The 25845-nt window shown below is 36.9% G+C and overlaps 1 protein-coding gene across 3 annotated transcripts in view; it reads left to right on the plus strand.

Annotated features, from left to right (window-relative positions):
- PPP2R5C (protein phosphatase 2 regulatory subunit B'gamma) overlaps positions 1-23377 on the plus strand; it is an 86982-nt gene extending 63605 nt beyond the window's left edge. For all 3 annotated transcript variants that reach the window (XM_075426548.1, XM_075426549.1, XM_009936833.2), the window contains 9 exons: positions 530-589; positions 4301-4409; positions 6568-6621; positions 9269-9439; positions 10005-10132; positions 11675-11776; positions 14191-14263; positions 16590-16706; positions 20757-23377. In XM_075426548.1, the coding sequence (XP_075282663.1) occupies positions 530-589; positions 4301-4409; positions 6568-6621; positions 9269-9439; positions 10005-10132; positions 11675-11776; positions 14191-14263; positions 16590-16706; positions 20757-20888 (946 nt within the window). In that variant the 3' untranslated portion in view covers positions 20889-23377. The remainder of the gene's footprint in view (positions 1-529; positions 590-4300; positions 4410-6567; positions 6622-9268; positions 9440-10004; positions 10133-11674; positions 11777-14190; positions 14264-16589; positions 16707-20756) is intronic.
- Positions 23378-25845: the final 2468 nt, after the last annotated feature.

Raw genomic sequence — 25845 nt, forward strand, 5'->3', positions numbered from 1 at the left:
CTCGTAAATTACAGTGCTCTGTCAAAAGAAAATTCAGGAAAATTTTACTTCCTCTGTTTATTACAGAGCCTTTTGTGTGCGCAGAAGTCTGTAATGCCAAAGAGCTTTTTAGATCCATAAGTAGTAACTGTTTGAACATCTTGTGCTCTCGTGCACTGTAGAAGGTTGAGTCATGGCACTTGATTATGCCAGATACTCTTGTGTTGTTTTAATATTTAAGATGTTGTTTGCTGTGTTCAGTTTTGCATTATTAAAATGGCATAGAATATGATTATTGGGAAAAACTGAAGTGCATGCTGCTTTGTTGAATGTAGAAGAGAGCCAGCAAGTGAGAACACTGTAAGCAGCTTGATGTGCTATTGATTTATGCTTCCACAGAGTTTTTTTTCCAGTATGTGTTTCTGTTTTCTTTTTACTGAGTGACTAAAATCTGGGAGATCAAGGCTACCTGTAATGTTAGATGGGGATCTTGGTGTTGGAGTTGTATCTCTCTTCAGCAGTAACTGAGTAAACCATTTCATTTATTTAGGTTTATTTATGAAACAGAACATCACAATGGCATAGCAGAATTACTGGAAATACTGGGAAGGTAAGTTGTAGGTTTTGTTTAACGAAACTCACTTGGTCTTTAGAGGAGACTTTAAAAATCAAATTGGGGATTGCAAATTGCTTGGAGACAAGATTTAAATAGCTTCATATCATGTGGCAAAGCTGTAACAAAGAGAACAAGTTTTGTGTAAGACTGCAGAAACGCAGCAAAAACATGAACCCTGTGGCAACGTTCTGGGGTGTGACAGTTTTTTAAATCATATTTTTTTAAGTCATATTTTCTAGCTTAGGATCCTTGTAATTAATGTTAGTTGTAAAACTACTACAAATAACATGTAATTAGTTGAAGCGTATTAAAAAATTCTTCTAACATCCCTAAATACATAGCAGGTAAATAAAGGAAGCATAGGTTATGAAACTTCAGAAACCTTCTTTTCTTAATCCCATTATGTAGTAAACTTCAGTAATGTATCTGAAAGCCCTTGAAACTAAAATTTTACAACCTTAAACTGCTAGCCTTGTCAAAATCATTGTGTTTTTTATCAATTTATTTCTCTAATCTGTCTGCAAGCTTTTTGGTTTTATACATTTATACACTTTAAAAGCTTAGTTAGGTTTACTTGATGGTGTTTCCTTATTTTTGCGCATAAAAATAACAGGTTAGTGAGAGCAGGTTGCTCAGGGTTGTGTCTGGTCGTGTTTTGGATATCTGCAAGGATGGAGGCTCCACAACCTCTCTGGGCAACAGGTTCCCATGTTTGACCACGCTCACAATAAAAAGGGGTTTTTGTTATCTTTGACATTTCCCATGTTTCAATTTGTGCCCTTTGCCTCTTGCCCTTATACTGGGCATCAGTGAGAAGAATCTGGCTGCCTTCTACACACATCCCTTCAGGTGTTTGTATACATGGGTAAGATCCCCCTGGGCCTTCTCTTCCCCAGGCTAAACAGCTCTCAGCCTTTCTTTGCGTGTCAGGTGCTCCAGCCCCTTCATTACCTTCATGGCATGTTGCTGGACCTAGTGCTCCAGGTGTGTCCATCTCGCCAGGGCCGAGCAGAGGTGAGGGATCATCTCCCTCAGCCTGCTGGCAGTGCCGTTCCTAATGCAGCCTGGAACACTGTTGGAATTGGAAAGATGTTTTAAAATCTTCTAGGTCTGGATGTCTGGCTAGAATAGTTATTCAATTTTCAATTACATGTTCAGTGGTTAAAGGAGTTACATATCCATCACTACTTCAACATACTGTAATCGAGTAATATCAAGATATACTGAAGACTGTGTAAAGCTTAAATACTAGAATATGGAGCTAAATCTTCAAAACTGTTAGTTAAGTCACAGAATCACAGAATAGTAGGGGTTGGAAGGGACCTCTGTGGGTCATCTAGTCCAACCCCCCTGCCGAAGCAGGGTCACCTACAGTAGGCTGCACAGGATCTTGTCCAGGCGGGTCTTGAATATCTCCAGAGAAGGAGACTCCACAACCTCCCTGGGCAGCCTGTTCCAGTGCTCCGTCACCCTCAGAGGGAAGAAGTTCTTCCTCATTGTTCAGACGGAACTTCCTGTGCCTCAGTTTGTGCCCATTGCCCCTTGTCCTGTCACTGGGCACCACTGAAAAGAGCTTGACCCCATCCTCCTGACACCCACCCGTCAGATATTTGTAGGCATTTATAAGGTCCCCTCGCAGCCTTCTCTTCTTCAGGCTGAACAAGCCCAGTTCCCTCAACCTCTCCTCGTAGTGGAGATGCTCCAGTCCCCTCACCATCCTTGTAGCCCTCCGCTGGACTCTCTCCAGTAGCTCTTCATCTTTCTTGAACTGGGGAGCCCAGAACTGGACACAGTACTCCAGATGAGGCCTCACCAGGGCAGTGTAGAGGGGAAGGAGAACCTCCCTTGTCCTGCTGGCCACACTCTTCTTGATGCACCCCAGGATCCCATTGGCTTTCTTGGCAGCCAGGGCACACTGCTGGCTCATGGTTAACCTGTCGTCCACCAGGACACCCAGGTCCCTCTCCGCAGAGCTGCTCTCCAGCAGGTCCACCCCAAGCCTGTACTGGTGCGTGAGGTTGTTCCTCCCCAGGTGCAGGACCCTGCACTTGCCCTTGTTGAACCTCATCAGGTTCCTCCCTGCCCAGCTTTCCAGCCTATCCAGGTCACGCTGAATGGCAGCACAGCCTTCTGGTGTATCTACCACACCTCCCAGTTTGGTGTCGTCAGCAAACTTGCTGAGGGTACATTCTAACTCTTCATCCAGGTCGTTGATGAAGAAGTCACCAGCTTTTACATTCTTGGTTTTGTTAGATTAGCTTTAAGTGTTGCAAATTTTGAAGTGTTTTTTTTCTCAGGCTTCAAAATCAAAATTTGTTGTAGATAGTGAGGCTTATGAGCTGTAAGTGTTCTGCATTGGTCATTCCTCCAGTCCATTGAGGAGTTTCAGACAGCATGTTGTCAACATAGATGGAACTTCTTACGAGTAACAATTTTTAGTTGGGTTCTTGGGTTTTGACTTGTCAAAAGTAGAGAGGAATTGGATTTTATGCTGAAGTACTAGATTTCATTCTTTTCCTTTGCAAAGGACTATACAATACTGGACAAATGAACACTTCCAGTAGGAACTACTAATGTGGTTCTGGGTTTTTTTTGGACAGTCATCTCATGACAGGATTACCAAATTTCTTCACACTCGATCAAGGCCAAACTTGTCCTACAATACTGCTCCTTTTTGTGGTTAACAACCTTAAAACATCTTGGAGGAGAATTTTTTTACATGAAATTAATGTGTATTTGTCAAGTATGTGGAATCTGGAAAGAACACCATAGAAATGTTAATGTAGAAATGGGGTTTTGATATTGTGTTGTGAGAGGCTTCAGGAGGGATAACCTCGTGTCCTGAACTTAGTTGTGCAGTCATTACTAGTGAAAATTATTTCAAGCATGCACAACAAGGGTAAGCAAGTGTTATTTAGCAAGCTTTAATTCTGAGACATCATCTTATTTCTGAGATCTAAAACATCTGTAACTGAATTTTTTAATGTAATTTTTTTAAGATAAGTTTGGCAGGTTCCTTTTGCGTGGGTACTTGTTAGTGAAGAGAAAAGCATTAGAATTAATAAAATAGGGCTTGAAATAGTAAATGGGCAATAGGATTCTGAGTGTTTAAACTGATATTAATGCTAGTCAAGTGAGTGAACACAGTTCTGGTGCTGTGTTTTTAGGTAAAGGTGCCATTGAGCCACATCTGCACTCACCTGTAATTGGGATGTGTTGAGATGCTGTTGGTTATATGCTAGGGTCTTGCAGACATAGTAATATTTCAGCAGAAGTCATGTTTTGACTTGTCTGCTGTCCTGGATTGTTCTCTTCTACGTCCAGTCTGGAGTTCATTCTTTAGTTTTGTGAAGAAGCTGGGAGAAATATGTTTTCAAAGCTTTGATAGTGAAGAGTTCATAGTGAAAATTGGAACCTGAAGTGTACGTGTAGTCATACGTTGCTTGGAAGAAGAATTTGGGACTTATGGAAGACTTGGGTGAGGGATGGGCAGAGGTTGATCTGACTATTAATTTGTAATCTTTAGAGAACTGGACCAAAAGTTAAATAGTCTCTCATGCATGCTTCATTTGTTAATTTTTCTGTTACATCATGATCTCCAGGAGATTGCAAAAAAAAAAAAGCACTAAAAACAAGGATTTTGATATATCCTGTACAGATTTTATATAATTACTGATTTTTATTTTAAATTTTTTTCCCTGGCAGCATAATCAATGGATTTGCCTTACCATTAAAAGAAGAGCACAAAATATTCCTATTGAAGGTTTTGTTACCATTGCACAAAGTGAAATCACTCAGTGTCTACCATCCACAGGTAAGTTCTGTTCAGTGCTTTTCATGCTAGTGTTAAAGTAAGTATGCCTAGAGAGGTTATAGTCATTCTGACATGGATTCTGTTCTAGGCTCCAACACACTTCCCTGCTAACTGGCCTTGGAGAAGTTATTTAATATATATGCCTGTAATGCTTCATGGAGCAGGGAGAAAAGATATATATGTGTGCCCACATGTATATAAATAACTAGCTTTTTTTAAAAGCACTGTAGGTTTATAGATGAAATGCATGAAGAAGTTGGCTAATGTGAGAGTTCTGGATATTTGTTCACATGCAGAATTTTTATCTTGTTTGTCTGTAATGTTTAGACCTACAGAAATTGCAGAAAGGTATGGTTTTAATGAATGTCATCTATAAACATTTTCTTTCTGAACTACAATGAGAATTTCGGCTGAATTCAGTTTGTTACAACTGTTGATGTTTTGAAAGGAATTGGACGTTTACTAGGGCGTAATTATTTAATTCAATAGATCTTAGAAGTACACAGAAAAAAAAGGGGGCATCTGATTTGTACTGTGCTTTAAATCAGCTGTATCTTTTCTGTGCTGAGTTTAGTTCCATTCAGAATTCCTAGAGGACTGGGAAATTGTACAGTGTTAACCACAGTATTATTGTGATGTGCTGAGATTTTCTCCATGAGAGGTTGTTACATGGCTTTGTTTTTTTTTAATTTGAAAGTTCAACATTTTTCTATGTAAATTCAAGTACTCCAAGTTCTAAGTGCCATTTCCTCAAATAAAATTACTAACAACTTGTATTATTAAGAACACTGTTTCTGTAATTACAATTCTCTAGCAATTAGAGATGCATATAAGCATTTGCTTTGGATGTTGCCTACTGAGGCTCCCATCGGTTCCTGTTGAAGTAGTAGGCTAGAGTGGCTCCCATTTCAAAAGATTTTTTTTTCCTAATCCTATGAACGTAACTTGTTTGGGTGTGGCCGATCAGACCTTTCTATAATCTCAACTAGTGCAGAGATCTGTGATTGACACCTGTTCTTCTACCTGCCTGAGGTGGATTGGTCTTCATCTATTCCCCTTACTGCACAAGCTAATTCTCCAGAACCTTCAGGTGATTTGCATTCCTCATTACTGTCAGTAAAAAGATAGTGGCATAGGGATGCCTCTCTTCCATGTCCTACTGAGTGAGATGGGAAGGCTTTTCAAGCGAGCTTAGTGTGTGAAACACCAGGGTAAAACCACAGCAATTCACATTGAAACAGTGGCAGATACTCAGAAGGATTTGCTGCCAAATCCGGATATTCTTGAAGAAAGCTAATTTCTATATTCAAATCAGATTTACTTCAGAATAGTGGAGAACACTAGATGTAATAATCTTTGTATGTTCCTCAAATTACCTTGGGACATTCTTGTAGCAGTCATTAAAACAGGAGAGGATTTGGTCTTAGCAGCTGAACTTCCATAAGTGAATCATAGAATCACAGAATGATTGGAAAATGGAATGACTGGAATGGAAAGACATTAGAAAAATGGTTCAGCAGTTCACGAGGTGTGCAGTGATCCTCCCATTTTCTTTGGGACCATTGGCCTGCTGAATGAAAGGGATGTAATAGTTCACTGTTTAGGCACAGACAAGCTCATTCTCAGAACTGAAATTGGTAAATACTGTAATTCAGCCTCAGCTTGCACCAGCTTTACATTGATACGCATAGCTATCATTAGTTCTCATACATAGAGAATCTGAAGATTTACAGCTGTTCAATGCATTTTTAACTAACAGGTTATGAAATAGAAAATACTTATTAAATCAGCATGGGACACCAAAATGTTGGTGAAGGTAAAGCACTTTAGAGGACAAGTTTGATTTTTAAATCCCGTGTTTGAAAAGATGAAGCGTACTGAAATGTAAAGTACTAGGTCTAAAAAGGAGTGTCAAATTGTGTGTTTGTATTATAACCCAGAAAAAGGTGAGACCAGACTTGGGAAGGTTGGGGAAAAACTGGTAAAGCATATTTACCCTTTTGTTGTTTAAATCATCTGCCAAATAATTTTTGTAAAATTACAGAAAAACTGTTGTGTTTTTATTTCAGTTAAGTAGTGTGCTCCACTTAGCTAGTGATTTCAAAGTGTGTTGAGATTCATGGTAAGCATTAATAAAAATCTTTCTCTTTTATTGTAGCTGGCGTACTGTGTAGTTCAATTTTTAGAAAAGGACAGCACACTTACAGAACCAGTAAGTTTATCTTGCTATTGTTATATATTTTGGAGTATTAATATCCCTTTCATCTGTCTAAGGAGGTTTGGGGACAAAGTGTTAATATGTAATTGTTTTTATTAGGAAGAGTCAAATATTTAACAATTTTGGTCTATCTATTTTCCCAACAGTTGTTTGAAATGTCCAAAACGAATTAAAACAGCATTAAGAGCATAACTCTTACAAGCAGACCAGAGTTTATTCTATTTGTTTTGTTCTGGCTGACTGGATACAAGATGGTTGATCCAGAAGCAGTTTAGTCAGAAACTAGCTTGCCTGATCTGTGGTTGAGAGACTGGTGTTATAATGGCATGCGGAGCTACCTACTGATGCAAGCCTTTTGATCTACCCAGTGTGGACCATAGACAAAACCAGACTTTGGTCTGGCTGCACATAATCATATAGATGAATACTTTTAATTATCCTTGATAGCATATAGTGTTTTGTCTCATTACACCCAATATTAAGTTGGTAATAACTAATATTTGTAATCACTAAGTAACAATCAGTAAAACAATTGCTACTAACAAAAGTGCACATTATTAGATTATAAGCATTTCCATTGTAAAATGGAAACTGGGATTTTAAAACCAGTTAAGTGTGCAGCTGAGAAAGAACTCTTTTCTACTCAGAGCTTCTAATATTTGTTAAGATAACAAATCTCAGACATCCTGTCATTCGTGTTATATGAGATCTTGGAATCTTAGTTTTCTTCCAGACGTCAGCTAGGATGTTACATATTTCCTAGTACAAATCTAGACTAATACGCATCCAAGTCTGTTTCCCTTTTTGATCCCAAATTAGTACATGATTACAACATTCTTTAAGAATTTAGCACATGCATCACTGAAGTACTAAGTTTCCCTTCAAAAATTTTGGTCACTGCAAAATAAAATGCTTTGTTTCTCCCTTTTAATTGTCACATGAGACTTTTTGACATTTAAATAAAAAAAATCTGCATAAATTTCTCAAGGCTTCTTTGAGAACATGGTATCTGCTTTCATGGTTGAAAAATACGTACATGAAGGATGCACTGATCTCTCACTGAGTTGTCTTGTCAGTGATGCTATTAAATATTGTTTATAGTTTTTAGATATAAAAAGCTGGACTTCTATAAATGTCTTCCATTGCAGAAAACAAAAGACTGCTTTTTTCCCCTAAATGAGGGGGAAAAAATTGTTGTCTGAGACTAATGGACTGCTGTAACTTTTAGATGATATAAAAAGACAAATATAAACTTTAAGTTTTTTCAAGCAGTCTGCTGGTTTTTATTTGTGGGGGTTTTTTTTCCTCCAGGTCTGTATCTAGGACTAGACAGACATTGTCATATTTTAGTTCTTCGTGACTTTTTAATCTTTAACCACAGAACAAAAGCATTTATAAACTTAGACGTTCATGGTTGTATTAATTTCTCATCAAAAATATCTAAATTTACAATTGATTGCTATGCTGGTCATTTTGAAGTATTTATCGTGGCTTAAATATCCTTTAAAGGAAAATGTCTTCCTATTTGAATATTGTTTGAGACCAAGTTGCCACAGATGGAAAATGGTTTTTGTAGTTACCCCAAAAAAAAAAAAAATCTTACACTTTGGTTTTAAAATTGACATCTTTGTTAAAAAATGATCATTTTTTCAAACCAAAAACATACTTGCATTTTCCTTAAATCAAAAATTGCTAACAACACAAGAGTCGTTATTCCTTCAATATAACTTTGTGTGTTTTTGCAGATTCTTGAATAAATTGTGATTGATAGCTCCACTAATAAATACAATGTCTAAATATATCTAATTGCTAAACTAATATCACTTTTCAGACTTAAATTCTTCTACTTATATATTCAGTAGGTGAGAGAGTTTGTTTTTCAGTTAAGACTTCAGAAACGTTTCCCCACAGATATACAGACTCCTGAAGAGTTGCGAGCCAGCTGGCAGGCAGCTTCCTTTTGTGTCACATTTTTATGGATCCTTTAGTTGTCTCACCCCTTCGTCTCCCCACACCACCCCCTTTCTCCCATGTATCTTCTGAGTGTTCATGGTTTGCTAGGAAAAAACTGCTTCAGCAAGCTGGGTAAATAATTTAATAATCACGAAGAAAGCTGAGATTCTGATTATAGTAATACAGTCAATTAAATAAAATTGGATGTTTAAGAGCAACATGCCTGAAGTACTTGGTCACCTGTCAATCTGGGTATTTATAGTAAATCTTTTCTTATAATATAATGATAGAACTTAATTTCTTGAGCTTTGAAGTATGCCTCCAAGAAATAAGAGATTGAAAGCTGCTGTCACTGAAGTGGCAGATAATATGATCATCAAATCAAAGTGCAAACTTGCTACTGTACTGTGGGGAAAATGAAGTTAGATGTCAGGTTACTTTCTCTAACCTTTTGATTATTATTTTTGAACATGTCTCTGAAGTGTATAACTTTGTTTTCTGAAGAAGTGTTTTTAGACCTATTAACAGTTATTTTTGTGTCTCTGAACTGTATCTGATCACTTCTGTCACAAGGCAAGAAATCTGAGCTTTGTGTTCCCTTTAAAATGTTAGGTTTCCTAATGTAATATAATCTATTGCAAGGTAAAGTCAAATTATCGTCAAGATTACGTTCACTTTGTCTCTACAGGTTGTAATGGCACTGCTGAAATACTGGCCAAAGACTCACAGTCCAAAAGAAGTCATGTTTTTAAATGAACTAGAAGAAATTCTGGATGTTATTGAACCATCTGAATTTGTAAAAGTTATGGAGCCTCTTTTCAGACAGCTAGCCAAATGTGTGTCCAGTCCACACTTTCAGGTCTGTACCTACTGAATGTACAATAATACGAGGATGTTCGTAGAGCAGACTTGTTGGTGGTATTACACGTTATTCATCATAATTAATTTTTTGTTGCAAAAAAGTCTTTAATTGTGTGTCAAATTTTAGAGATCCAAATGTTAGCTTTATTGTTTCTTTTCAAGCATGTGGTATGTGCATTTGTACTGAGTGGTTCACTTCAGTGTTGCACTTAACATAAAAGCTTAAAAGCTCACTGTTTTCAGAAATACCTGAACCCTTTCAATACATAGGGCTTGCATTTTACTGCTTGTAATAGAGTTCTACAAATACTGTTTCCTTGAGAGAACATTTCTTTGCTTGAATTTCAGAGTTCATAGGTTATAGTTTGAATCATGTCTCTATCAAGGAAAAAGTAATTTTTCCATACCCCTTTCCATCAGCTCCATGAGCCCCATTTGCACTAGAAAAATTCAAATCCAAGTTGAGACTTTTCTTACCCTTACCTTATATTTGCCAAATGTTTCAATTATTTGTTCTTGAAGAGATTGTCTGAAGAAGTGTTCCTTTTTTCATGTCTTCTTAGGTTGCAGAGCGAGCATTATACTACTGGAATAATGAATATATTATGAGTTTAATTAGTGATAATGCAGCGAAGATTTTACCCATCATGTTTCCATCCTTGTACCGGAATTCAAAGACGCATTGGAACAAGTAAGAAACACTAATACAAATAAAATTCTGCTACTTCATTTATGTGTAGTTAAGGCTTAAAAGTGATTCAGATCTGTTGTCAGTTTTAACAGTGACTTGAGTTGTTTATTCTATGACATTAAAGTTGCTGGATGAGGTGGAGACTACTGCTGTCAAAATTTTTAGGTAATATTAAGAAATGAGGAAGATAGTTCCTTCTTTTTTCATTAGACAAGAAACAGTGTTTTAGTGCATCAAATCCGTGACATTTTATTAATATGAAGCAAATTAGACATTAATCTGTACTTCAGATGCTTATAAAGACTAGCTTTGTCTGATCTCTTAACCTCTTTGCTGATTTGCATTTCTTCTGCATTTTAGTGGAATATGTTGTAGATCAGGTCATCTGTTTTTTTTCCCTTTTTGTTTATTGTTTTCTCTTCTTTCTCCATTGACTATTTTCACTTTTTTTCCCCCACAATAACATAGTACTTATGCATGAAAACAGTCCTGGTCAGCTCCTTTCCGCAGCTGTTCCACTGTAAAGTGCCTCTTTGTTTGAGCTGTTGTGCAGCTGCTGGGATGGTGACAGCATCACGGTCTGGTGCTGGCCATGAGTTGAGGACTGCTGATGAGTTGGCCAAGAATGTGTAATCAATCTGCCACTAAACACAGGAAAAGAAATGGAAGATAAAGTGATGTTAAAGTGATTTGTTACTGTCACTGAATGTAAGCAGTAACAAATAATGTACTCATTAATAAAATTTTGATTCAGTGATGCAAGTGGACATGGAAAATGTGGATTGCTGTCAGTTGTTTTTCTGGCTTTCAAGACCATGCATTCATTTCATTCTGAACAGAAGTCATGTTACCCAGTACAGCTGCACTCTTGCTTGTAACTGAAGTGTGATACAAAGTAATCAGTTAACTTATTGCTCTTTGGATTTAATGATCAGCAGTAGATTACAGACTGGAACTCTAGATGTCTCTGTGAAAGTGCTTCCTAAAGCAGATCATTTTTGTTTAATTTTTCTGATGTTTTCCACTTCATTTTTCTAACACTTTTCTAGAGAGTCCTGGCATAATTGTGTTGAAGTGAGTGCTGCTGCTGTGTGGCAGTTTTCAAAATGAATGGTGTCTTTTCTAGGCTCCTTTTAATCACTGACTTTTTTTTCTGGAATTGTCAGTTGCCAGTAAGTTACTTATATCAAGATCTTTAATATCATCTTGCGTTTTCTCTAATAAGCCTAGTTTGATGAGTATCAGGTACTAAATTTCAAAACTAGTTCCATATTGACACACATAATATTAAAAATGAAGTTCAAACATGAAGTGTGACAAGTAGTACTGTAGAATAAGAAGTCTGCATTCAAAGTTGGTAATTTAGTACTTGCATTAGCCCTTTTAAGGGTAAACTGAAACGTCCACTAAATAGTTTTGTTTCCACTTACTCTGAAATTATGTAATTTTCCAGTTATGTAGGCTATTGGCTACTGTTGACCAGAAAAAATAGATTTCAAAGTTTAAAGTACTCTGAGTTTCAACCAGAAGTTTTACTTATAGGACAATACATGGCTTGATATACAATGCTCTGAAACTCTTCATGGAGATGAACCAAAAACTGTTCGATGACTGCACACAGCAATTTAAAGCAGAAAAACTGAAGTAAGTTTTCATGTCAGTGTGTCTGTCTGTTCTTGAATAATTTGTTCAGAGTGCTTTAGCTCTGATAAACCACTGTGTCTTTAGTGGGAAGTTGCCCATTTGATTACAATATAGCAGTCTCAAAATTGACTTGGTGAAACTTCTTGTTATGTATGAACTGTAAAATCTTCATAAGAATAGGATGCTTCATGTAGTGTTTGACCTAATACTGCTGGGGGTCACCATCTTCCTAAAAATTTTTTTTTGAGAGGGACACTGCTAAACATGGAGCCCAGAGTAAAAGATTTGTTAAACAGTTAAGTTTACATCCTGTGTTTATTTTAGCATCTTTTATTTACCCAGTTTTATTTTCTTTCTTTTTGTCACTCGATTCTTCCCAAAATACTTTTCCAGTATTTTTCCACATTGCGTTGTGTGTGAGCACATGTGTATGTTTTTCTGAAAATAACCTGAGATAAAGTTGTCACTCTGTTGTAATACAGGATGTTCGTACATTATTTACCAGAAGAATCCTCATGAGTTTAGTATATTCTTGCATAGGCAAGTGAACACAGGAGGGAATTGGAAGCTAAAATTTTTGTTCTGTGCCCAAAAATGTGTCTAACTTCTATGATCATAAAGTCACTTATCTTGTGTTCCTCTATTTCCAATTTTGTTAGATAGATTTTTTTTTTTTTTTTTTAATATTCAGTATATTGTAAAGCCTACTAAAATGAGATCGAGAAGTCAAAAATATTAATGGCTTGGCTCTCATTTTAGGGCCTGGGGAATGTAGTTAGAAAGTGGGTACTGAAAAAACCCAGATTTTAATTTAATTTCAAAGTAGACGGGGATTCCTTCAAGTAGTGGTTCAAATTACACACCTATTTTAAACCAGTACGCTGTAAGTAATACAAATTCTTAACATACATTGATTTATCCAAGTTTTGAAGTTCCTTGTTACAATTTAAGTAAAAATGAGCTTGTAGTGTAACAGTTTTGAGATGTATATGTGTGTATGTGTATAGATAACAAAAATATGAACATTTGCTTTTTTAAGAAAGACTCTGTACGTATCTCTTCATAGCAAATAAGTAGAATCCCTTTTAAATGGGAAAGCAATCTCTTCTCTTTTTTTGTTGTTGTTTCTTTGTAGATTTTTTTTCTGTGGCATTTTGAGTGTGAGCTAAGGCAGGCAAGTGCTGAGTGACAAAATAATGAAACCACCTTCCCCCAAAAAGAAGTCCCTCACCAAACAGGAACTTAAAAGGGTGTGGTTAAAGAGTTCTTCCACCCCATCCCAAACTTACTTAATGGAGAGTTGGAGGCAAATTGCATGTACGTGTTGTGGTTAAACTCCAGCCGGCAGCTAAGCACCAGGCAGCTGCTTGCTCAGTCCCCATTGCGGTGGGATGGGGACAGAATCAGAAGGGCAGAAGTGAGAAAACGCATGGGTCGAGATAAAGACAGTTTAATAGGTAAAGCAAAAGCCGTGTGTGCAAGCAAAGCAGAACAAGGAATTTGTTCACTACTTCCCATCAGCAGGCAGCTGTTCAGCCACCCCAGGAGAGCAGGACTCCATCACACGTAACGGTTACTTGGGAAGACAAACGCTGTCACTGTGAACATCCCTCCCCTTCATTCTTCCCTGCGCTTTATATACTGAGTGCGATGTCACATAGCATGGAATATCCCTTTGGTCAGTTGGGGTCGGCTGTCCCAGCTGGGTCCCCTCCCAGCTTCTTATGCACGCTTAGCCTACTCACAGGTGGCTAGACTTTATCATTTTTTATTGCATTAGGCATAAGGAAAGAATCCTTTATTTTTATTTTTTTTTAAAGAAAGAAAAAGTATCCCTTGTCATCCCTCTTGGGTTGTGACTCCCGTGAATGACTGTGAGTTTGTCAGGTACTTCTCTGTTAGTGTTCAATTCAAAATGTTCCTGGGCCTTTGGCTTCAGCCTATTAGCTGAAGCCATTGAGCTGACAGTAAGAATCTATGTCCTTTTTTTTTTTGTTTTTTTATGGTCATACATTAGTTTCTTAAGTTTCAATATAGAATTCAAATAGTAAAAAGTTACAACACAAACATACTTCAGCATGGATCAAGACTTTTTTCCTGTTTTAATTGTAGCCCTTTTAACAGTGTGCTGTTACAAAAGATTAACTGATATCAGCCAGTTTGCTGCTTTCATGAGAGAATACAATTTTTTTTTTTTCCCCTTGTAATGTTGCTTTGAGGTCATGGCGTTTTGATAAGATGCATATTGTCCTGTCAACAGTAGGTGATATTTTGGGCAATAAGCTGAAACGGGCATAGCTAAATTGTTGAATTTTTCTAGTGGTTTTCTTCATGTTTAAGAAAGTATACAAGTTGTGACGGAAGATTCACCAAGCTTCTTTTGCCATTTTTCTTTTTAAATTTTTTTTTTTCAGAGAGAAGCTAAAATTGAAGGAACGGGAAGAAGCATGGGTTAAAATAGAAAATCTAGCCAAATCAAATCCCCAGGTATATAGAAAAGATTAACAAGTTCATGTTTAAATACTTTAGTTTTGCTAAGTATCAGTGGGGGAAACAGGTCTGACTGATCATGGAAATAAAGCAATTTCACTAATTGTATTATGAAAGATATACAATAAAAGTACTTTTAAAATTTGTAACCTTTCTCTTGTGCAAGTAATTATTCTTTTTTAAAAAGGTTTCTGAAAAGTATGTTATGAAGTACTTTTTCCTTCTCTTATAATAGGAGATATACTGTATTGCGGTTTGAAAAATTATTGTGCAAAATTATGGAAAATATAGAGATGCCATAATTGGTTTCTCTTGAAAAGCTGTTTTGCAAACAATATATTACAAAAGAGATCTTTCTGCAAACTGTGAGTTATGACTGGTCAGTTTTTCTCTGTGTCAAATGAATTAAAGTAATACTCTGTGTTCTCGTCTGCTGCATTTGTTCTCATACTTGCCTTGGGTGATCTTCTGGTGAGCCTGCACCTCAGGTTCTTTCTAAAAGGAAAACATCCTGTCAGGCATTACTTGATGGAACTGAAATTGTTATAAAGAAACAAAAGCCCCTTTAGACTATTCACTATATTTTGAAATTATGGGAGAAGGGGATGGTTTGGCTTGGGTTGTTAGTTTGTTTTGTTTTGTTTTTTCCCCCTACTTACTTTTCTTGGAGAATGCTGCCAGTTTTCCTTTACCTCAGTCATACTGATTGCTGCTATGGGGGAGAAAACCCCAAACGTTTCGATTACTTTGCAGCCAGATTTTTTTCTATACTGTAACAAGAAACTTACTGTAATGTATCTTTCCAACATTGTGTAGCTGAGTTTAAAGTGATGGAAGATAGAGTAATGATACTCTATAAACAGAAGTTGGACACTTCATGATCTCAGTGCTATTTTTAAAACAAAATATGAGGTCATCTTTTTTTCTAAGAAGGTAGAATTTCATAAATTTTTTTCCTCTTGTGGCATTTCTCAGGGAACAATTAATAAACTGCTCAAATAAAATTTATTAAAATTAAACATTGTGCCAGTTGACAACAGATCAGTTAATCAAAAAAGAACCACTCATATGAGAGCAGCAATTGACTTTCAGTGACAAAACATTCTTTTAATCAGATAATCCATACAAAAGCCTTGCGTGAAGAGTACTTGATATACATGGTCATTTGCTGTCACAAATGATGAACTATTGCGTGTCTAGCTAAATACAGGGATTGACTTGCAGTAATATTTAGAGTTCTACAGTGTAAATTTCCTTTTTTTCCCAAGTAATTTTTTGTAACTCTGTATGTTTTCTGAAACTGGTTAACACAACCTGTATACAGCATATTCTGCGTAGCATGCTTGAAGAGAGCTGCTAATTGCAAGCAATTTAAAATAAAAATTACTACTTTGAATGCTGAGTGCTCCACTGAATTGACATAAGGATATAGAAATGCTTTTAGCACTCTATATAATGGAATTTCGATTAACTACTTTTTAATTTGTCTAATTAATTACAGTTCGTATTGTTCAGAGCTATTCCTGACTCTGCATGACACAAGAATACATTATAAGATTTTAAATTGTTATAATTATATCCATTAAAACCTTTCTGTCAGTTTTTTGTATTTTCTCATCTGCATTTATTGGTACACTCAGATACTATAAACTATTTATGAGGACAAATGGGTGAAAAAGCATGTGTGTGTAAATGAGTTTGGATTTCAAGACCACATATGCCTCATCTGATTTAAAATCGAATTTAAAATACTGAGATTGCTGTACAGTAAGCTTTAGATACTATAGAGGTGTTTTTACAATATTTTTTTTTTTTAATTACTGAAAACTTTTATGGCTGTTTTACTTTCTCAAGTCAGAAAAGTTTAATATTTTATCTTGAAATTACTTTAAATGTGTATTAACCATATTTGGCCTTTTAATAGTGTATTTTCGCTTCCAACACAAAATTGCACCAGAAAGTAAAATCATTGTGTTTGGGTTGCTACGCTGTTTGCAAATCACTAGACAATGTATTAATAAAGTTTCAGATAAATGATTGCCATAGTAGATTTTCAGCACTGGCAAAATCTGAATATTTTAAAATTCAATCTCAGCTAATCAAGGCATATTTTTTGTATTCTGACTGTATTTTTCAACAGGACGTTTCTGTCAAGTGAAAGTATTGGCGTTTCATTTTATAATGTATTACTTGGTGCCTGGAAGCATGAGATATTGAACCTAATCTCAAAAAACTAATCATATTATTCAAATGCTCAAATACACTCTTAGTATTTAGGTATTACTACGAAGAATGATTATTTTAACACTTTGCGTTTTATTAGTACCCAACATATAGTGACACGAGTTTGCTGAACAGTCCTGTTGCAATGGAAACAGATGGGCCTTTAATTGAAGATTTGCAGATGCTGAAAAAGACAGTGAAAGAAGAGGCTTGTCAGGTAAAGCCATGTGAAGATAACAAAGTACTCTAAATTGTGAATTACTTTTTTTTTTAAGTGACTTAACTGAAGTTTATGCCTATGATTATGTTTTCAGCCCTGTAACTGTTTATCATAGAATAATAAATTTCATTAGGGCTGCTACTTTTAAGTGATACTGTAGCAGACAGGAATACAGTGTTATGTTTCTAATGCCCGTGAATCTGCTATATGGTCTCTTTTGACATTTATTCCACGGAAACTTCCATTTTCTTTTCACTTAGAAAGACCTTTTTGTGTCATGATGGGAACAATGATTATGCTTTAAGGATAGTTAAAAGTATGGCTAAAACCTACCATATCATGTTCTATTCTTTTCTCTAGAAGTATTGGTTTTTTCAAGAGGAAAACTTGTATAAAATATAGTTAGATTCTAGTGATGACATTTTTGTTTGTTATTCAGAGCCTTCTTAGTGGCTAAAGCTACTATGTTTTGATAAAACGTGTGAAGTGTGCATTTGACTTGCCTGCTCGTGGGTCGTCTTCCTCAGTCCACCATCTGTCATGTTCCATTACCTACCATAGGGCAAGGGCACTCAAGGTCATTCCAGTCTTGTCTTTAGCTAATGCTTAGTGATCTTCAGGTGTTTTTAATTTAACTCAGTTCAGTGGAACTAGAATCCTGACATTCAAACTAGAGATTTAAACTTGGAAATGATGGAAAATCAAGAGGTGCCAGGGAGCATTGCAGTATCACTGAGACGTCTGGTAGGAATATTAATAAGATGAATATCTCTTAAATCCAGCAAAGTTTAAGACCACAGAAATGATCTTGAGCTGAAGAATTAGTTGTGATCGGAGATAAAGTCTGTCAATTTGAACCAATGTATCAAACAAGAAATTTAATAACAACAAGCATATGGTCAGCCTAACCTCCTATATTACTTTTTTAAAATTCCAGTGTCATCCTGCAAGATTGTATTTTATTTACTGTTTGTACTATGGCATTTTAGATGAAGGTTGAAATCAAAAGAAATGCTGGAACACCTCCAAGACATGCACATTGACTGCTGTTTTTTAAACACTTATTTCTGGAGTGGAACCTTATGTACTGTGTGTAAAACTCGGTGGCTGAAGTATGTGTCTATCCAGGGCAATGAACAGGGGCAGCGTTCCCCTGAATGGGAGTGTTGGTTAGAGCTAGTCAGGGAGGAGCACTGGGCTTATTACAGTTTCTGAACCTCTGTTTTTCTTCAGACCTTGGATAGCTTAGCTAGGCCAACGTGATGGGGAGAGGGCCCTCCTTTCACTAGCTCCAGTGCCTAGAATGAGTACTATTGGAGAAAGGTACATCAGCAAGGCTTTCGACACTGTCTCCCATAACATCCTCCTAGGGAAGCTCAGGAAGTGTGGGCAGGATGAGTGGTCGGTGAGGTGGATTGGGAACTGGCTGAATGGCAGAACTCAGAGGGTTGTCATCAGCAGCACTGAGTCTAGTTGGAGGCCTGTAACTAGTGGTGTCCCCCAGGGGTCAGTACTGGGCCCAGTCTTGTTTAACTTCTTCATCAACCACCTGGATGAAGAGTTAGAATGTACCATCAGCAAGTTTACTGATGACACCAAACTGGGAGGAGTGGTAGATACACCAGAAGGCTGTGTTGCCATTCAGCGTGACCTGGACAGGCTGGAGAGCTGGGTGCAGAGGAACCTGATGAGGTTCAACAAGGGCAAGTGCAAGGTCCTGCACCTGGGGAGGAACAACCCCAGGCAGCAGTACAGGCTTGGGGTAGACCTGCTGAAGAGTAGCTCTGTGGAGAGGGACCTGGGTGTCCTGGTGGACGACAGGTTAACCATGATCCAGCAGTGTGCCCTGGCTGCCGAGAAAGCTAACGGGATCCTGAGATGCATTAGGAGGAGTGTGGCCAGCAGGTCGAGTGAGGTTCTCCTTCCCCTCTACACTGCCCTAGTGAGGCCTCATCTGGAGTACTGTGTCCAGTTCTGGGCTCCCCACTTCAAGAAAGATGAGGAGCTGCTGGAGAGTGTCCAGCGGAGGGCTATGAGGATGGTGAGGGGACTGGAGCATCTCTCCTACGAGGAGAGGCTGAGGGAGCTGGGCTTGTTCAGTCTGAAGAAGAGAAGGGGACCTAATAAATGCTTACAAATATCTGAAGGGTGGGTGTCAAGAGGATGGGGCCAGACTCTTTTCAGTGGTGTCCAGCGACAGGACAAGGGGCAGTGGGCACAAACTGAAGCATAGGAAGTTCCATCTGAACATGAGGAAGAACTTCTTCCCTCTGAGGGAGACGGAGCACTGGAACAGGCTGCCCAGGGAGGTTGTGGAGTCTCTTTCTCCGGAGGTATTCAAGACCCAGCTGGACAAGGTCCTGTGCAGCCTGCTGTAGGTGACCCTGCTTCGGCGGGGGGGATTGAACTAGATAACCCACAGAGGTCCTTTCCAACCCCGACCATTCTGTGATTCTGTGATCTAAATAAGTGTACTGGAAAAAAAAAATAGTGCTGCTTAATCTTAGAGTTGTGTTGATGGTAGTGTCCATCTTTTACTATGCTATTTCCTAGCGCGTAATTATTTGCTCAAGATTTATGAGACCTGGTTCACTTTCCATCCTGGCCAGAGAGAATTAAAACTCATACCTCCTACCTCCGAGTGCTCTAACTTTAGTTCTAGAAGAAAAGCAGCCGAAGTATGACTCTATACTAGTAGTTGGGACAAGCAGTTAACAACAAAGTTCCCAGTCCCAGCTGCTACAGGTGTTTGGGGATTTGGGCCAGTATTATGCAATATCAAATGCACAAATATTAATGGTAGCCCAAACTAAACCCAAGGACTCTACCTAGGCCTTACCTTATTTTCTGCTGTTCTGGTTTTAAACAAAGCATCTACAAAGAATCCAACTTCAAGAGCTGTAACATTGAGGCCATGTGCAGCGTCATTGATAGCATTCCAGCTGGAGAACGAGTGCATTGTGTTCCTATGGATGAGCTTGATTTCCACCCCCCACCCCAGTTGTTAGAAGGGGTGGGGATTAAAAAAAGTGGTGCTAATAGAAAATAAATAAATTGTAAACTAAATAAAATTCTGAAACTTGGGTTGGAACTGTTCAAGCATTCATAGCCATCTCTCCAAGTGCATGCTTTCCTGCTTTTCCTTGCTCAGAAAGTGTGCAAGAAGTAAATGAGATGATAAGAAAATTATAAGCCTGGTTTTCAAAGATAAAGATCCTGTCCTAGCAGAGCTAATAGAACAGTTTGAAGCAGGAATTCTTCTTATTAGGAAGACTTAAGCAAATCTGTGACAAGTATAAAGCTTGCAAGAGGATTGATAAGCCAGGGTCACCAGACAGGAAAAGGAATGATTAAAGATTAGGTAATTGCAGAAATTAAGCTAGGTAGCATTCTTGCATCAGTCAGTGAGAGGACACTGGAAAGAGAATTATGTATGCCTTCCTTCCTAAGTACCATCGGAAATTGATGCTAAAACAAGAGATATTACAATTACCAGTTAAAAAAACCCAAAAGGCTAAAAAAAAGGCAAATCAAAAGGGCAGCCTAGTTTACTTTTTAAATAAAACTTCGGAATTGAGAAACTATGTAAAGATCTATACAGCAATACTGTCTGGTTTTGAGAGAGTATCACAGCAGAACCTTAAATTTTCAGATACGTGAATAGTGCAAGTAATTACAAGCATGGAAAAACTTAAAATAATTTATCTTACATATAAAGATTTACAAAACATATAAAGATTTACAAAAAATAAACTTATCTGTCTTATTTTTATAGATGTTATCAAGTGATAATTGCAGTAGTAATGTCATGATTGCAAATAGCCTAGAATTTGTTCGTTGTTACTAAATTTCCCTCAGCAAAAAAATCGTTTTAAGGCTTGAAACTGGGTAGCTAGTGGAGTAAGGAGGAAAAAGTATAAACTTTTTCCCCATATGCTTTTTTATTTTATTTTCCCGTAAGTCAGCATACTGATGTGCAAGAAATATTTTAAGTAATTGTTTAGTAATAAATATTTTTGGCCAACTTCACTCTTGTTTTTATTTCAGGCACAGAAAGATCAGAAAAAAGATCGTCCTCTTGTGCGACGCAAGTCAGAACTGCCTCAGGATATCTATACCATGAAAGCCTTGGAATCACATTGCAGAGCTGATGAATTAATATCACATGATGGGCATTAAACTATTACAGTGAAATATTATTTTGGAGGAAAAGTGTTTTTTTCTGGACTCGGTTCTACAGTAGAACTTACTTTTTTGTGCCATACCAATCAGTTACACACAAAGTCAAAGCTTTCTTCAACCCAGTTCTGTAGGCAATAACTTAGAGTATGCAGCTCAAGATTAGTAGTTCAAACAATGGTAAATTACCCAATTCCATATGCAGAATATTGGGTTGACTATAATCAAGTGGACACAATTCCCTGGAGGTGTTATCATAGTACCAGTTAGCCGATAACGTGGTTTTTATAGTCGTATTTGAGAAATGCATTATATGAACTCTGTCTAAATAAATGAGTGACCAATAGTTGGTACTAATGATAAATGTGTGTTTTCAAAAGTAAACTTATTTCAGAATGAAGTATTGAACTTTTTTCTAATATTTCTCAATTTTACAGTGGTTTCCACATTATTGCTGTCTTGTAATATACCAGCAGTTTTGAAAATACACAGTTATTCTTTCGTATTGTAAAACATGGCTTACAAACTGGTAACTTTCATGACAATCCTCATTCATCATTCCTTTCTAAGAATTCTGTAAATTTATTTCTCCTTTATGTAGGATAAAGATGTATATCTATATATACCATGTCCTAATACTTTATGTATATTTAAAGCCATATTTTCCGGTCTTTAGTGTATAATACAGCACCAGTATTCCAGACATGAACTGGTAGAAGCATTTTTCCTAAAATGAAAATATGTTTACTGTAACTGGGAATAGACTGAATATAAAATTTTATTTTAAGTTTTTTCAAGTCAATGGAATACTCTTTCACTGTTTTCTCCCTTATCTGAGCTTTTAATACTCAGCATTTTTCTTGGGCTCTAGGAGTTCAGTATTCTCTGGCAGATATTATGCGCGATTTCAGTTGCATCAGTTCTTATCTGAAAGATGAGCATAACCGTTCAGGAAATAGAACATCGAAAATTACTAAAATAAGAAAAAGAACAGACCCTTGAATTCCATTCTGCTTCTTTTTAAACGAGTCTAAGAGCTGAGGAGATAGTGACCATAATTTTACCATGAAAATATTTTTGTTGTTGTTGTAAAGAGCACATGTGCTGCAAATACACCTCACAAGTGAACTGAAAATGCATCTGAGTTGCTGATGATCTTCAAATGCTGCTATATATTCCACAAGATTACTTGCATGTAATGAGCTTTTTGTTGTAGATGGAGAAGCACGAGAGGAAAATCTCTTTAAAAATATAGTGCTTTGTCTTCAATATTTGATTTCTCTCAGGGTGGCCAGTATTTTGACTTACTTATCCTGCTTACAAGCTGTTTGAAATGTGTTCCGCTAATCTGAATGGGTGATTAGTTTCTTTTGTCTCTGGCAGTAACATGATATAACTTAATGTTTAATGTCTTGATGCATAAAGAGATAAAAACGTGGCTTCTTTAAAAATAGTTTTGTTTTACTTCTTAAGAAAGTATAATGTCTCCTGCATCCATTAAAAAAAAATAATTGTGCAAAGCAGACATTCATAGTAACCTTGTGCAGATGTAGTGCCTGCTGTTGGTTCTGTTTAACATTCAGTTTCCAATATTTGTTACGTTGTCTATTGGAAGAAAATTGTGGGTGGTAAATATTGGCTCACAATTAAATTTAAAGACCAACCCAAACTTTAAGTGGAATGTCCACTGTGTCTGAAAACATTTCCTGTAAAACTTGAAAAAGAATATGCTTTACCATTAGGATAAACTATATTAAAACAATTTAAAGATGCCTTCTCCTTTTGAGGGAAAAAGGGTGCTTTTTTAATTGTGTAAAGCGATGTCTATGTATTTTGATATACCATTGTTTGAACTTCCATCTTTAGCTGGTAGATTATCAGTTACCTTTGATTTTGGGTGTTCAGTATGTTTGTGCAAGAGGTTGCTGAAAGGAATTATTCTTATGTTACCCAAAGGGGGGGGGGGAACCTGTATATCAATGTTTGATTGATTGTGTGATGCTCAACGTATAAGAACATCTTTCACTGTCTAGATTTTATTTCTGTTCTTTACTGAAGATAAACACTCACCAAAAAGGGGAAGTATTATGGGATTTTTAAAGGCTTAAAGTTCACCGTAAATTCATATTTGAAGTCTTGGGCCACTGAATATTTGCTTAGGCAATATTCCAAAATCTATCACCACTGATGGTTTAGCGTGTTTACAGTCAATATTTACATACTTCTTAATAATACTCTACTAAACCATTCTAAAACTAATACATCCAAAATAAAAAGAAAAATTAAGGTAGAATTTTGGTGACTGTTGTTCTTCATAAAGTTCTGTCTGACACTTTCCCTTGTTTTCCAAAATTACACCTGTACATCAGGAATGTCAAAAGTAATATTACAAGTGTCTTTTTAGTGTGGCTTTAGTATGGCTTCATTTTAATATTGTACATACATTGTACCTTGTTTTATGGTAATAAGTAATAAAAATGTAGACTTCATATTTTGTACAGAATCGTCCTATGTACAGAATAAAAAGTTCCTAGAAACAGCAAAAATAGGTAAGTGGCACAATTATTTTTCATTAGACAATATCTGTAACGTTATGCGTTAGTGGAATGTTAAGTTCATATGTACCTACATATTTTTTAACATTTTGTAATTCAGTTTTTTGTTCTGGCATTGTTTCTGAAGAACTTCATACACCTGCCATTTAATATGCTTTTATCTAATTTTAAAACTTAAAAAAAAAAAAGGTGTATTATATGGACAAATAAAGAACGTGTGAATTTTACTTGCTCATCATGGAACTAAATTTAGCACAGAGCGTTTGGGGGTGTGTTCAGGTTATTGTTTGCAGAATCAGCTGTACAAATTAATGTGTATCACAAAAGCAAAAAAAAAAATTTATGGAAAGGCCATTAGCAAAAAAAATGAGAATAATCAATATTCAGTAGGAAAAGCAGGCTTAACTTTTAGAACAACTATCAGTACTGAAAGGAATTTTATAATCTCCAATCTACAAATATGCAAGACACCTTTCATTCCATACTGTTTTCCCCTGTAACAGTTCTATATTGACAAGCTTCAAGCAAATTAGCCCTAAAATCAAGGATTATAGTGTGGTGTGTGATACATGGTCAGGTGGCAAGGATGTAGGAAAAAACTTAAGTCTGCAGTAGGAATTGTCTTCCCTCTGGAATCTATTAAAGTCTTCAAAAGAACTAAGGAAATTACTCATGTAAAGCTGACTTTCAGTAAGTGGTGGGTTTGTGGGGAGGAGCTGGGGAGGTGGGTGTGTGCTTATAAGCCTGAGGTCAATATCTGACTGTTGACTTGAGTTATAAATGTAAGATTTGAGTTATAAATCAAGCCTTTGCGTACTGAAAGAAAGTTTTCTGCGTGAGCTCAGGAGTAGGCTCATCACATGCACTCCCAAGCTTGATCATGAATCAAAAGCTAGATATTGAAACAACTGATATTCAGTCATTCAGTTTACAAAATTAGGGTCAAATATCTCTCAAAATACCATGTTTTAAAATACTGGCAGTAGTGACATTATTTCCATATAAATACCTTATGGAGTTGCAAGCATGTTCAGGAAGTGAACTTTAATCCTTGCTCTCTAAGGGAATTCAGCTCAGGGGTTTTGACCAACAAGCTTTTTTGGCATTGCTTGCTTGGTTTGGCTTTTTAGAAGTGAAAAGGAAGGTACTAGGGTAGCACAAGTATGCTTGTGTTCTTCGGAGGTTTGGTTTATGGAAACTATTTTAGTACCTGACAAATGAACTTACAGGAGATAGCTATGACTCCAGGTTATCCTGAGTATTGTTCTGGATCCCATTACAGACCACCCACCTAGAAGTGGAGCATTTCTGCTCCTTGGATCTTGTCCTTACTCTGCATAATGATTATGGAGACTCTGACTGCATATAGCTAATTAAGAAATGCCATTCTAATTACCATATTGCTGTCTCCCTGGAATTATAGGTTCTTTTATATGACGAGACTTGGCTTGAGCTGCCTTTACCTTATGAAACAGAACTTTTATGTAGTTAAAAAAATTGGTAGGGAAGAATTCCCAAGGGAGAATTTACTGTGGAGCTAAAGAAGATGATACATTATTCCTTCCTCACATAATTGAAGAGCAGCGTGGCTGCAACTGGCTTTCGCTGAACGCAGTTATAGTGGGACTGCATTCACTCCAGCACAGACAGAGGACTGTACACACAAAACATGAAGGTTCATAAGCATTTACACTATCGTGCTGAGGGGAGAGGGTTTCCACTGTTTCGCTACAAGGGGGAGAAGGATGTTCACATAATTGCCTCAGGCGATATTGGGCATTTTTGTGATCCAGAAGACCACACTTCAGAGGGTTTGCGCTAGCATCAAGGCCTTGCCATAATTTTCTAGTACTCCGGCTGTAGAAGTAAAGATGCAAGAGGGTTAGAGATGGGAAAGCAAGTGTTTTGCTCTGGTGGTTACTTGTTTTTTTGCTTTGTTTTTGGTCTCAATTACTACTAAATTTAGGGAAAAGACTTTGTAAATTAATGGATTTTTTATAACTTAAGCAAAAGGTTTCCTTTCTACATATGTTGTATGGCATTTGCCAGGAGCAAATCTTGTCTGTCTTGACAAGTCCTAGTTCTCATTCTGATTCTCTGAAATACTTACTTTTAATTAAATTGTAGGGAAGATGTGTCATATTGGCAGTTTTGCCTTTCAGATGGCTGATTTTGGTGGCTCCTTGCATACCTGTGAGAAGGCCTAGGTCCTTTGTGTGTCAAAGAAAAGCACATTCATAATTAAGTAGAGGTAGATCAAGGCAAACTATTTTCACCCTGATTGAGCAAGCTAAAGCCTTTTTGCTCCATAGGCTTTAACTGAACATGAGAACTTGTGCATTTAGCTAGTTTATCTTGTCCTTGCTTTGATTTCCTTTGACTTAATTTGCAACATTTTCCTC

This window comes from Opisthocomus hoazin, chromosome 7 (assembly GCF_030867145.1).
Source record: "Opisthocomus hoazin isolate bOpiHoa1 chromosome 7, bOpiHoa1.hap1, whole genome shotgun sequence".
Taxonomy (NCBI): domain Eukaryota; kingdom Metazoa; phylum Chordata; class Aves; order Opisthocomiformes; family Opisthocomidae; genus Opisthocomus; species Opisthocomus hoazin.